At 35.6% G+C, this 15,112-nt stretch overlaps 1 protein-coding gene across 4 annotated transcripts in view; it reads right to left on the minus strand.

The window, feature by feature from the left end:
* The window catches only part of SMARCA2 (SWI/SNF related BAF chromatin remodeling complex subunit ATPase 2), a 106,566-nt gene that overhangs the window by 32,918 nt on the left and 58,536 nt on the right, over positions 1 to 15,112 (minus strand). For all 4 annotated transcript variants that reach the window (XM_031610455.2, XM_031610457.2, XM_031610456.2 and 1 more), the window contains 6 exons: positions 13,101 to 13,187; positions 12,176 to 12,222; positions 8,820 to 8,986; positions 5,841 to 6,004; positions 3,966 to 4,193; positions 1,201 to 1,278 (listed from right to left, as the gene is read on the minus strand). In XM_031610455.2, the coding sequence (XP_031466315.2) occupies positions 1,201 to 1,278; positions 3,966 to 4,193; positions 5,841 to 6,004; positions 8,820 to 8,986; positions 12,176 to 12,222; positions 13,101 to 13,187 (771 nt within the window). The remainder of the gene's footprint in view (positions 1 to 1,200; positions 1,279 to 3,965; positions 4,194 to 5,840; positions 6,005 to 8,819; positions 8,987 to 12,175; positions 12,223 to 13,100; positions 13,188 to 15,112) is intronic.

Genomic DNA, 15,112 nt, shown 5'->3' on the forward strand with positions numbered 1-15,112 from the left:
AGAGAACACAAAAGACAAGTAAAAAGCCAGTAACTGGGCCCAAATTACTCCTTTCAAGTTTTAGTTTCTGTCACGCAAATCTCCTTAGTCTTTGAGAGAAAGCTTAAAAAGACAAATGTCTGTAAGCACTCCCTTTTCACCCTTCGGAGATTTCAGCTCTTCTAAAATAACATTGCACAGAACTTAGCACAAAAGGATAAGCTAGGTGATTCTGCAATTACTAAATGCACCACCACGTGGGGGATTTGGCTTTTATTCAGTTGTGCATTTGAAGAATTGTTAGTCGGATAAGAACAGCCCTTGCACACTTGTGTAAGTAATGTTCTACTAATGAACATCTGGGCTGACAGCAAGAAATTAATAACGTGTGATCCTAGAAATGTCATTTCTCCAGATAGCACTTTCTGATACAATTTCATTTAAGCCAACGAGTGTCTTTGTTGCTCAGTCCTGCACACTACATAGGTAGAATGAGAAGAAATGATGCTTAATCCTCAGTAGTTAAATTTTTAAGTATCTTCTTGCTGCTGTTTTGGTGTCTCTTAAAAGCCCATCAGCAATCCTCACCACTGTACAGATGCAAAAAATTGGGCCATGCCTACCCTAACATAGCAGTAATTGTTCCATTGTTCACATTTGGATCACTGTAACTACTTTGGTAATTTTTCAACAGTTCTAGCAGCAGAGATGAAGCTAACAGGGCTCTTGAAGAAATCAAGAAAAATTAGCAAACCAGCTAATTTAGAAAGAGAACAGCACTGTAAGTCTACTAATTTACTATTTTGTTCAGTTTCTGTGTTTTCTTTGTCAGTATCACAGAACAAAAGTGAAAAAAAAATTCTAAAAATAGAAGCATGCTGTACAACTAGTAAGACAAACACTATCAGTTTTAGACTGCCTAAATTTCTTAGGTCATGCCACAGTCTTCTTCCAGACTGGCACTGCTTCATTACTGCCTGCAAGGATCTCCGAAGTCTTTCTGTCTTGTGAGGAACTCTGCGTTTAGGAAGTCTGCTCTCCTTTCCTCACATAAGCAATGCAAGTAAATAAAGCCATTCCTACAACAAAGTTTTACAATATTTGTGACATATATTGGCATATAAGGTTAAAGCCTTTGCTAAAAACATATGACATATAAGGTTAAAGCCTTTGGTAAAAACACTAGAAATAATATACTGCATACGATCATATCATTCTCACCATAAAGAGATCAAATTCCTCCTCACGTCGAGCAATCATCTGATTCAGAGTCTCATCATCAGGAACTTCATCTTCCTCCTGGTCACAAAGATGGATAAAGGTATCAGAAGGAAACTGTTATGTTCAACATAAAGTAACTGTCTGCATCAGGTCAGCACTGCACCTCCTTCTGTCAGGACGTGTGAAAAATTCAAACCAAAACTAAAACTTCTAACATGATCAGCAATTCAGAAGTAACACAAAGCAGACAAAATTAGAGACAATTGGGACTTATTACTACCTCCATAAATTGAGAATGAGGAAATGAGCAAACATGCAACCAGGAAATTTTGGTTTGTGGTTTTCCTGGGACAGAAGCACAGCTAGAGCTTCAGCTAAAATACATGCATTTCTGTTCAGATGTTCTACAGTACTTCCTTAGAAATATAATTCAGTACTATAAAGTCTTTCGTCTCATACAAAGGAGACTTAAAATGGCCCTACCTAAAGAAAAAAAAAAATTTAAGTATCGCCACCACCACCAACAACAAAAAAACCCATCATGTCACTATATCGGGAGCATTCCTCTTTCTCTTGTCCATCATCTTCTTACAAACTCTGTCTTCAGATTAAAATAATAATTTCATAGAAATAGAAACCTTCTTTGGAAAAAAAAAAAATCAGAATCCTAGAATTCAACTAAAAAGTTGAAGAGCACTTTTTACAGCAATTTCAATACAATCAGACTCCACAATGTTATTTTGAAGGTACATAAAACACATATTATGCCATTTCTGCATTCACAAATAAATGATCATTACTTATAAAACAAAATACATACTTATAAAATCCTCTTTCTGGATTTCCGAAAGGCCTTTGAAACAGTCCCACACATCATCCTTATCTCTAAACAGGAGAGATATGGGTTTGAAGGGTGGACTATTTGGAGGATAAATAATTAGCTGGAGGGTTGCAGCCAAAACACCGTGGTCAGTGAGTCCATGTCCAGGTGGAGGACAGTGACAAGAGGTCCCCCCCAGAGGTCTATTCTGGAACCAGTGCTCTTCAACATCTTTATCAATGACATAAACAAAGGGATTCGGTGTATCCCCAGCAAGGTTGCATACAACATCAATCTGAGTGATGCAGCTGACACAACAGAAGAAAGGGATGCCATACAAGGGGACCTGGCCAAGAATGGGAAGTGGGCATACATGAACACACCTTCAGCAATGCCAAGTGCAAGATGCTGCACCTGGGTCATGGTAAACTCTGGTGTGTATACAATATGGGAGGAGAACTCCTAGAGAAGGATGTGCAGGTTTTGGTGGTCCAGAAACTTGAAGTGAGCCAGTAGTGCGTGCTTCCAGCCTGGAAGAACATCTGCATCCTGGGCTGCATCAAAAGAGGAGGTGGCCAGCATGGAGGAGGAGGTGACCGCCTCTAATTGGCCTTCGTCAGGCCCCATCAGGAGTACTGCATTAAAATCTGGAGCCCGCAACGCAAGAAAGACATAGAGCTGCTGGAGCAGGTCCAGAGGAGGGACATGAAAATTGACAAAGGGCTGGAGCACCTCTCTTATGGAGAAAGGCTGAGAGATTTGGGCTTGTTCAGCACGGAAAAGAGAAAAGTCTAGGGAGACCTCACTGCAGCCTTCTATTACTTACAAGAAGGTTATAAATAGGAGGGAAGCAGACTATTTACACAGTCATAGGATAAAGAGGAATAGTTTTAAACTAAAAGGGAAATTTAGATCAGATGTCGGGGGATATTTTTTTCACTCAGTGGGCAGTGAAGCACCAGCACTGGCTGCCCAGAGAAGCTGTGTATGTCCCATCCCAGCTATTCATGGCCAGGCCCTGACATCCTTCCTGATATAATGCCAGATCTAACAGCTGCCAACCCTGTCCATGGGAGGAGAGATGGAGCTAGCTATCTTCATGGTCTGTTCAACCCAAGCCTTTTTACCATTCTATGATTTCTTGAGGTAGGAAAAAACACTGCAAAATGGGACTTCTAGTGTGTGCCTTCAGTACAATAAATATATTAATACAGTCTTTCCTAAATGCAGTGCTTATCCAAATGATGAACATTGTTCACAGTAAAAGAATAATCTGCAGCGCTGGAGAAAAGAAGGGGCTCACCATTCCACAACCACAGTTTTAAAGACTGGGACAAACTGTCAATGATACTACAATCTCACTGTCCACTACTATAAACAAAAGATGTGACAGCTGTCTTGTAACAACTTTTTTTTTTTTTTTTTTTTTCTGAATAGAAACTGGTAATTACAAGTCCAGGTTGGATACAGAAGCAAGAAGAAAAGTTATTTTTGCTGCCTTGCCCAAACAACATCTAAAGTCTTACCAAGAACTCAAAAGAAAAAGCAGGATTTCAAATGATTAAATGTAAAAGTTCTAGTTTTCTCAGTATGTCTGAAAATCATACTATTTTAAAATATAAACTGGTTTTAGAGACTGCTTTATATCCTGCTGCGGAAGAAAACAAAACAAAACAAAACAAAAAAAACCTTGTTCACAAAGTTTTTGGCAAAACTGAAAGAGCAAAATGGGTTTAATGTCCAAATCCATACTAAGATTTTATCATCACCAGATAACAACTTATTACTATGACCAAAAAAAGAGATAAAATTGAAATTATTTCTTTGACTGGATGGTAAGATAATGATTACAATTCTAATTTTGAAGTAGTCAGTCTTTGAAACTTAGGGAAAAATTAAGTTCTCCCTGAAACATGCTCTTCTCAATTATATCTAACAACATTACCTCATTTTCTTCCTCATGCTCCAGTATAGCCTGTAGAAAAGCCCTCCTTTCATGACTCGAAGACTTCTGATCAAACATTCCAGCCTGAATAACTTTTTGATCTACATTCAACTTATACTTTGCAGCAGCAAGAATCTTCTCTTCCACACTGTTCACAGTGCATAGTCGCAAAACTCGAACTTCATTCTGCTGCCCAATTCGGTGAGCTCTATCTTGTGCCTGCAAGTCCTATTAAGCAATGAACACATGGAGGGATTTATGTAAGTGTGCTACTCAAATTGCTTTCTGCTTATAGTGTGTAATAATGCTGGATTCTTTTTGTCATGAAAAGGAACTACCCAAACTACAAGTCCACTATAATTCACATGGCTCACTCTCAGTTGTTTTCTTTCTTAAAATTTCATCAGATCCAGATAGGGAGAAAACAAAGAAAAAAACCTGTACATAGTGTGTATATCATAAAAGCTGTAGCTCATGCAGTGACTGAAAAGGGCTTACGTATCTACTTTTTCTTTTCTGCACAAAGGTTCATGACATTCCAAGCTAGAATGAACCCTAAAGTAAAACACCTCTTGATTCCAGGAAAAAAAAAAAAAAAAGATTAGTAGCATAAAATTACTACATAATCTTATCTAACTAAAGGTAGTCATTAGTTAATAAATATGTTAACTATAAATTATTTGATCTGTAGAATAGGCTTTTACTTTTGAATAGTTATGTTATAACAGTTTAAATATGATCTTAAATTACTTTTAGAACACTGCAAATAACTACTTTTTGGTAAAGCAATTGCACTTAAAATTGATAGAAGTAAAAAAGCATGCTGTAAACTAATGGGAAATAATTATTGTTATTAATTCAAAATCTTCCTGATCTTCTTTGGGGGAAAAAAGAAATCCATGTACACAATGTGCTTCTATTTCAGCAAAATGTTGTCACAGTTTTCTGCTATCTCACAAAACAAATTTCTCAAAATAAGATAATAATAAACCAGGCAATGAGTTTGCCATTTCAGTCCAGCACCCTACTTTTGATACTATTGTTAGCTCCTGCTTCGTACAATTTCCTTTCCAAGCCACATGGAATTTAAAAACGAATTCGAAGTTTGCAGAACAGCCAAAATAAACCTTTAATATTAATTTGTTTATATGATCATTTTCAGAAGAACAGGACAGTAAAATGAGGAAATAAAAGTTTTTCCTTTTTGAAATATGCTCTTTAAGTGCTAGAACAAGTAAACAAAAGCATCTCCTTTAGCATGTTGTTTATCAGAAGTAACAAGTGATTCTCAACCAAAAGCAAAATGAAAACAGCACACATTTTGTGATCTAATAATCTATTCACTAGATTCTCTAGAAAACATTCTCTGTGAGATTTACTGCTATCCAACTGTTAAATTATACCTGCATTAAAAATGTCTGTAAAGGTGACAGAGATAACCAAGAAAATAAAGAATTAAGTGCCTTTTCAGGTGGTTTTTAAGCCTTTAAAAGTATTGCTCCAAATTTCTCAAGCTCTGTTTTAAACTGATTACCAGAGCATCTATGCAACTGCTGCTCTTAAAGTTCTATGTGAAATTCTTCCATGTCTTAACCTTTATTTTTGCACTTAACAACATTTATGTGATTAGCTTGCAACTTTATGAAATCTGAAAAGACATGCATAATCACTATAATCAGGTACTACCCACGGATACCTAACTTCTGTTGTTACAATTATAAAATGCACTAAATGATAAATACTAGCTTCCTCTTTTTTTTTTTTTTTTAATTTTAACCATTTACCTCAGAATATAACCTCAAACTAAAGAAGCTATCCAAAAAAACCATCATGAATTCTTTGCAATTTGCTTGCAGATAAGCAAATAACAATCACCTGGTGAGGATTCCAGTCACTATCAAAGATTATAACAGTATCAGCAGCCTGGAGATTCAAGCCTAGCCCTCCAGCCCTTGTACTCAGCAAGAAGATAAAGTATTGTGACCCAGGCTCATTGAACTTCTTCAAGAGAGCAGCTCTATCTTCTGATTTTGTTGTGCCTGAAAAGTAAAAACGTAACAATGATGTGAACTGAAATACTCTAAATACAGTGTCAGTTCCTAAATGTATAGGTGGCAGTGAAATTTTAACTCACTTGCTCTTTGTGATCTCTGCCGTACTTTCCATAACAATAAATAAAATATTGCTCATAGATGTTTCTGTCAGCTGTTTTTACTACGTTTGAGAGAAGGACTGCTAAATATTTAAGGGTTTATTTTTGACATTTCAAATGTAGACTTTAAAATGCCAGCTAGCATTGCTACACTTCTTATAATTCACATAAATTTCAACTGAAGTTATTATACACAAATAGCACAGAGTTGAAGCTGTGATTAATGTATCTAAGTATTTTTAGAAGTTGTTTGTAAATTGACTAATCAAAATGTCAGAATTTATCTTAGGAGTCATAGTAATAAGAAGAACTGAAAATTCTTAATATGTCGTATCTGAAGTGTAGCTGCGTATGTGCAAGGGAAAGAGAGATGGCAAGGAATTCAATTGTGGTTAAAAAAGAGAGAGATTTATAAACAAAAAACAAGTATTGCACAACCTGGCAATCGCACTAACTATTACATACTTCACTGAAACTCTACATGGATAATCTCAGCCTGGTCCACTGATATCCTGGTATTTTTTACACTTCTGTCTGCAGTTGAAAGTCAAAGAAAATCTATTTTTATACATCCTGATATATTTACATAACACAGAAGATAGCCCACTATTACTTGAGTGGGCAACCTCGGCTGGCTTCCTAAACTCCACCTTTGATGCTCTTTCAGTTCCTTTTCCTCAACATGACAAGAAGAAAATAAAATGGAAAAGATTCTGCATTGAAATGAAGGCAGTTTACTAAAAGCAAAAGGTATGCACAGAAGCAAACCAAAAAGAGGAATTTATTCACTCCTTCCCATCAGCAGGCAGATGTCCAGCCACTTCCTGGAAAGTAGAATTCAGTACACATAGCAGTTGCTTGGAAAGACAAACATCATAGCCACAAATGCTCCTGCATCCTCCTCTTTTCCTTCAGCTTTTATAACTGTGCACAGTGGCATGCAATATACATTTTGGATCTTGTGTCTGCTCCCCAGCTCTTGCTCAATGCTCACTGCTCACCCTCAACATACTGGCCGTGGGAATGGGAGAGGAATGCAGCTTGGAGAGAAAGCCTCAACATCGCAAAGAACTGCTCAGTAAGAGCCAAAACACTGGTGTGTTGTAGCTGTCTAGCTACAAATGCAAAACACAGCATTACATGGGCTGCTATGAGGAAAGTTAACTCTATCCCAGACATCCACTACAGTCACACAAGTCAAAATGCTGCCAGTACATGACTTGGATAGAAAATCCGATATGTGCGAAGACATACAGTAGATAGAATTTCTGTGTATGTATTACGTTCCATCGTGGAAGGCAATCAAAGAATAGGAAAAGTTGAAAGAAGAGTTCATCTTATTGATTTATAAATTACCTGCAAAATCTCAACAAAATATTGTATTTATCATACTGTGTATTGCCATTGACATTCTAACATGAAAAGAATTCATTTCAAAATATATCAAGTATGGTAAAGTATAACATTGAAAATGTAATATAATTCAGCTTTCTTAAATGGGAGCATTAGACCACTAGCAAGCCAGAGGTGTAATAAATTTTATTCGCATGTCACTGTATGCCTTGGTCAGTTTTGACAAAGACATCTTGTGACACAAGAAAATAGTATGCTTGTGCCTCAGTTTCATTACCTTGATTTATATTTGAGAAGGACAGTGTTTGAGGTTTTCATATTCATTAACACTTGAAAAGGACTAGTATACTTCTCAATGTTAATTTTTCTTCAAAAAAAAGTATGAAGCAAACAGCCAATTTAAAATGCAGTACCCAAGAATAGTCAGAAGACTTTAAATGCTCATTTATTCATGCTGTTCTTCATATTTTTCTTATACCATTGCTTTTCTTTAAAAAGGCATTCTGCTTAGTGCTGCTGGTCCTCTACAACAGCACTACGTGAGAGAAAAATTGATTAAAAAGAAATAATATTTAAGAAGGTCAGTATGAGATAGAGACACTCATCACAGAAGAAAGCCAAAATGGAAACATGGGATTTCCACATAGGATTTTGAATTTTTAGTTGTTTTCTTTCAATACTTCTCAATTATGTTTCTTTTTTTTTTTTTTTTCATTTAAATGTAAAAAACCCACCTAATTACATATTAAATAATTGAGGCTAGCGATCTTCCTGTAAAAATCAGAAGAAATCTATAGGTACCACTTTTTCTGTCACTGAAATTCATCTATCCTGTGAAGAATGGTGATGAATCTTTAGTCACCAACCAATTAATTCCACTGGAATCTAGTCAAAACACTATCATTCACATCTATCATCAAAAGAATATTTTCAGACAACTTAGGTACTGACAACTGGATTGAATCTCTACATCCTCCGCATTCCAGGAACATGAGTGTTAATCAAAACAATCCCTCAGCCAAATGGTTTACATGTTAAATGGATGAAAGAAAAAGTCAAAGAGACAGGGAGACAGATATATTTCAGATCGACTCTACTAAAACAAGCAGAAGTACACCCTGCTCAGTGCCTCATATGTAAGGACAGGGATCATTCCAGTGTAGCGCATATTAGGGTCTGTAGCTATACTTTCACATCAAATATCCTTGCAGGCTTTTCCTACATGGAACTGTTGAACCTTGTGTAGAGTCAAATCACAACACTGGCTTACTATGAAGAGAACTTAAGTATCCCATGATCCAGACTAATAAAGGATACCAGTCCCTAATTTATTTATTCATTCAGCTTACCATCAAGACGCAAGTAGAGGAAATTTCGAAAGGCAAAGTAGTCTTCCATAATGGTCATGAGTGATGTCATTTGACAGAAAAGAAGCACACGATGGTTTGTAGCTCGTAACTTTGGTAGAATGCGATCAAGTAGCTCAAACTTCCCCGAGGCCCGATAAAGCTCAGCTCTGTTTAAGAGAAGAAGCACAGTAAATACTAGAATAAGCTTACAAATAGAAAAGTTTTTAGTCATTGTCATGTCACAGCATAACAGAAAGATTCTTTTAAGATAAACAAGACTAATGCAACTTTTTGAATTGCTTTACATTGATTTAATAAAAAATAAACATCCATGTGAATTCCTGCTTGGAACAGATTTTTCTTCAGTGTGGACTTACAGCCACACCTGCCTTTACGAAATTGAATTCTATCTCACTGCGCACCAAAACAAACATTAGTTCTTACCTAAGTAATAAGCCACTTATCTGTTAAGGCATTCACCTGTCCTGTTAATTTTGCTTTCAACAGGTATTTGTTTTTGCAGCCACAAGTTGCTCTAGATAGGTATATCTTAGAAATCTTTCCAATCAACTACAAGAAAAAAACTCCCTTCCTACTATGCTCAAGCAAAAGATGAATTCCAAACTGGACTAATATACAGAGATAACAGGAGAAGCTTTATAGGGATAAACACTTTCAACATGTACCCTTAAGCAGTCTTGCACAATGTTTAGTTGCTCTACTTAACTGCTTTTCTTTCTCCTATGCTATGAACTGCAAAACAGACGGGTAGTGCTGAAATTCAAGCCATAACTAAGAAAATGAATAAAAGCAAAAAGGATGACTGAATCAACATAACAAAGATGTGCATCACAAAAATATATTTCACTTTTTTCTAACCTTGACTATACCCTACAAATATGATTTATCATTATCAACTATATAGTTAAAAAAAGGTACATAATTTTCTGATATGCATACATACATAAGCACTTAGCAAAAGACTAAACTGTTTAGGAGCCAAGTGGTCTGACTAAAAAAAACCAAGTTTTTTAAGAAAAGCAGCATCAGGTACAAGATACACATCTTTCTTTTAAAAGTATCCTTTTACAGACAGTTGGATGAAGAAGTGCCAAGAAAAAAAAGTCTATTTCATTTCAAATAACTAGTGTAAGAAGTGCTGCTTTAATTTAGAATAAAGATGGTAGAGAAGTTAAAGAACTTGAAAGGAACAAGAAAGAAAATTCCTTATGATATCTCTGCAGAATCACTGCAATAAATTTCAGGTGTCTGGTTTCTATCTAGTTTCTAGACAAGGGAAGGAAAGACACCATTTTACCATCTTCTCTGCCTGTTCTCCTGAAATGAATGGAGAGTCATAAAAGCCTCACATAAGAGGTCTAATACTGGTTATTTTGGCTTAAATATATGTGTCCTGCATCTCCTCTGCCTTCCTATAAAAGAGACAAAAAATACAGCATGATAGAAATTCTCCCAAGTTTCTTCACAAGCACAAGTTCGTGCTGCTAAGAAAACACTAAGCCATATGCATACATCACAGGGCTACCATTTGCCTCTGATCAGTAAGTCATCTAACGATAAGGACTCCTCAGTATAATAAATGGTTGACCATTACACCGTATCACAGTGAGAGCTAGTAATAGTGAGGAGAATTCTCTTACATACAAAGCATCCTGATATCAAATAATTTCCACTTGGAATCTAATTAAGAAAAGGAAATTTCCTATTTTTGTGAAAGTCAAGAGCTAAGAACACTTGAGCTTGGAGAGATGGAATGCTGGAGGCAAATGTAATGAACAACTTGGAATGATACATGAACTACGGATTCAGTTTAGGAAGTCTGTACTTATCTTCAGAATGAGAAAACGGCAAATCATTCTGCTCATCTGAAATACTGTAGAATATTTTCTGAATTTTCAAATGTACTGCATTTCCACGTGCAGGAACTAGTGATATTCAGAACTAATATGTGCAAGGTAGATTATATAACACAGTAGATATGTATAAAATAATGACAGGAACAATCGTCTAAAACAGTTATCTGCTTAGCCAATGCAATCTTAACACAGCTATCTTCAGTCTGTGTGAGGAGTACACGTGGTTTCCAGCAGTCATAATTTTCTTTCTTTTTTCTTTGTAGAATTGCTCCTGAGCTAAAATTTTAACACGTGTCAGACAGAGTGTATTCTGGAAAAGACTAGCACAATGAGAATGTCCTCCAGTAAGAAGGAAAAGAAAAATCTGTTCCATCTATCCATCTCTCAAAGGTTTAGGCCCTGGACTTCAAATTTCCTGTTTAATGCAATATAACGGGAATTGTATGACTTAATGTTGCCTGATGAACAAACTTTGTCTTGTTTCAGAATGAATAAATGATAAAAGTTGGCCTGTGTGAAATCCATCACAAGAGAATGTTGCACAAGTGAGTTCTCAGTCAAGCAGTTAGCTGTAATCAGTTGATATATATGAAACACAGTAGTTCAGAAGTGGCAAAAAGACTTTGCAAAGGTTTCAATTTTACTGTGTGGCATGCAGTAACAACTGGACATTCATCTTTCATGTTCTATTTTGTTGGCCTGGATTAGTATAATAATGGGAGAGTTATCCCAAGCCTTGAGGGGAGAGGAGAAAAACATAGCTGTACAGAATCAGCTATTGAGATATCCAGTCAAGCATGTAAGAACTTTTAGATGGATCGCCTTTGCTACATAAGGTAATATTTAAAAAAAAAAGGATCCTGCATATTACCATTACAGATTAACTTTACCAAAAAAAAAAAAAAAAAAATTAAAAGGCCCTTGAAACAACAGGAAATACTCTTTCCATAGAAAGAGAAATGCTTTTATCACATGTATTCCAACCATGAAAACCAAAATTTCAGTGAACAGAAGGATCCTGTGAACAAATCACTGGTCTGACATTAAGAAAGTCTCAGAATCCATCTTCAGACTCCTGTAACCATTATCTGCTTAAGGTGAATGCTTCTCTTTATGATACAATACTCCTAGGTATTAGTCAGAGAAACAACTTTCTCATTCAGGAATTAGTGATGGAGCACAAATACAGCATTAGTCAGAGGGACAATTCACATTACCAGTAAAGAACATTAAAGGCGGTCAGCTGCTAATTCAGGGACAAAATAATACTTCAAGTAAGAGTAGTGTCTTGGATGTGAGGGTGACTATGGAGATAGCCTTGCCTTATGGTGATTAGGAGTCTTCTTCATTACCCTGATTTCATCATTACCCTGATTTAATTTAGAAACTTATGTTTGTTTGCTTCTATCTTTTAGAAAATGGATATGATGCAGCAGTCCTAACACAGTTTATACTAAAAGGAAGAAAAAAATGAGTTACCCGTTGATGACACCATTTGAGTAGCCTAAATGTTCAGCAAAGGATTCCTGTAGAGTTGCAAGCAATAAAGAGATTATTACAAATAGGAAACCAAAATTATGCACCTTTATTTCAACTACACTAACTACATGAATGTTAAGAGTTAGAGTTCTATTACGCTGATACTGTTGGTATCCACCTTTTTACACTAGTGCTCTGCTTAATATTTTTCTGCACTGCTATTATTTAAAACTCAGATTACAAATACAGTAGAGTCTAATTAAATTACACTAACTACCAGAAGAATCAACTGAAAATTACTCAATTAATTAACAATCAAAAGAATGAACAGTGAAACCACAATAGTGCATCACAGTAGGTATTTGTTTATTCACAAATGTAGTTCCATTTCAGATATTTATGATACTTCCTAAATGTACTAAATTATTTACATACTTTGGTACGTAATCTTTGATCTTCTGGGAGATCAATAGCATATTTTTGTTGACAAAGTGGATAGAATAGGACAATTTTGGATACAGTAAAAGATAATCAGTCTGCTTATCTCTTATCTCTGCTTATCTCTACTGCTTGGCACTCTGGACTAATATCCCTACATCATAAATTAGTTCTAAGTAGGGGTTAAGTTAGTCTGGAATGTCTTGAATTAAAAAAAAAAAAGAACCTTCATTTTTTAGAGATAGTATCTCAACAAGATTAAATGCTTTAAAACTAGACTTTAGATTGCCAATAAAAAGCTGGAAGCTGCTCCATTTCTTTCTAAATATAAAGGACTGGAATTACTGCGCTTTCCAAATGTTTCTTTTCCAACACAAATTATGTGTGCGGTTGTTCCCTATCACACATTCAAGCTTAAACGGCAGTTTTCTACTGCTGTTAGCCATACTGAATAAAAACAACTCAAAATCAAACTTAGCAACCTTACCTCAATGTGCTGAAACATATATGGATGATTGCATATCTTTCTCAGTTGCATGATGGTGTTCATAAGAGTTTTTGCACCACCTTTTCCCTACAGGAATAAACAATGCAAATCAAATGCTGAATTTCATTTCCTACCTAATTAAAGAAGCTTCTGAAAGATATTTTTTAAATGCAGTTAATCCAAATACCAAATCATTATTAAAACAAAAAATAAACAAAAGAAACAACAATAGAAGGAAAAAAAAAACAGAAACAGATCATAACAGAAAACAGAGATCATAATCTGTAATGCAATTATCTTGCTGCATAAATTTCCCTATTGTAAAGATGCTCCATAATGTAAAACAAAGACCTGAATGTAATTTGCAAAAGGTATTCTGTCTTATCTTCAGAGTCAGCAGTACAATTTTGTCCTGCTTACCATTTATTTGCAATATGAACTACTTTAGATATGAGCCCTTCTGGCAGGAAACAGTACTAGCTGGATGCTTTTCAGTTCTACATTATCTGCTCCTCCTTTCCAGGCCAAGCAAAACACAAGACAACAGACAGCAAAAAGACTAGGTAAACAGAATGCATGCATGAGGTGTTCTAATATTTCGCAAGCTGTATTTTCAAAACCTACTCTGTAGTGAACCCTTCTTAGAAGCAGGACTGAATTCAGATGATGTTCAGTTCAGCTGAGACATGGCAAAACACTGAAGAATCACTAGGTGCTAGACTAAGCTGTACATTTACAACACAATTACACGTAGTGGATTAATAAAGGTAAAATAAAAACTAGATAATACTGCAAAAACTATGCTATTCAGTCATATTACATACTTGTAATATTCTAATCTTTACTGGAAAGTGCACTAAGAACATAACTTCATAACATCTAAAACTAAAATCATTAACAAAAGAATAGAAATTTTACATCTGGAGTGGGTATTCCATGCACCTAAAACTTGTTTTTGTTTTCAAAATCACCTCAAATTTTCTCAAAAAGGTATTCATATTCACACTATTTCCTGAAGCTTTGTTGCTTAATGAATTCTCTCCAGTGTGAGCTGGTCACTGTCGGGACTTGGCAAAAAGACACGATTTTTTCCTAACAGCAGTTTTTTGTTGAATGAACCTACAAGCACTCAACAACCATCACCTCCCTCTGCTGGCAATGAGTTGCATTGAATAAAAGTGCCTGATAAAGCAGTCATAGGAAAAAAAATGAATGAAGAGAGGGTTGGAGACAGTGAAAAATGAACCCTTGAATACTGGAAATAGAGGAAGTCTTAACACAACGGAGCCAGTCTGAAGTAATTAAAGAAAAAGGAGAAGCACTTAAAGCACTGAAGAAGCAACTATGGGAGAATCAACAAAACATTTTGAGCTAGTGTACCTGCACAAGGATGGTGAAAAGACAGTATGGGTTTGCATTATATGAGTAAAATGCACAGAGTAGGGCCAATTAGGCACAAACAAAACTTGTATGCAAGCTGTTCTGCAGTGTTCAAGTGCTCTATAGCAAGAACACTCACGGTGCATTCAACGTTTTTCACTTTCATCATAATGTATAATGTATACATAACTAAGCTGATGAATGGAAATCTCTTTTTCCTGTATTAGGTGAAGTCCCACAATGTCATAATCAACATTTATTAATATGCATTCTAATATCCAATTCTATGAATCTAAATCCTACTGTTCTCTTAAGAACTTTTTCATTAATAGATTAAGTAAGTATGAATGCAGGCCTACAACCCTAGCTAGCTAAAACCAGATTTAAGCTAAGAGCTCTGGAAGATGACAAGAACAGTCTCTGACAGCCAGGGCTTCTGCAAGCACAATTACTCAGATAACTTCTTAAACTCAACCAAGAGAGATACTGTTCTTTTTTAAAAAATTTTAAATATTGCCTATTTGAGAAATGTATGTACACTTACTGTTTCTTTTTTTTTTTTTCCCCCCTTGTGAATAGTGAAGAAAAGCTACAGCCATTTAAAACAATCTCTGATAGAGATTTCATTATCC

Source organism: Phasianus colchicus, chromosome Z (assembly GCF_987193195.1).
Source record: "Phasianus colchicus chromosome Z, bPhaCol1.hap1.1, whole genome shotgun sequence".
Taxonomy (NCBI): domain Eukaryota; kingdom Metazoa; phylum Chordata; class Aves; order Galliformes; family Phasianidae; genus Phasianus; species Phasianus colchicus.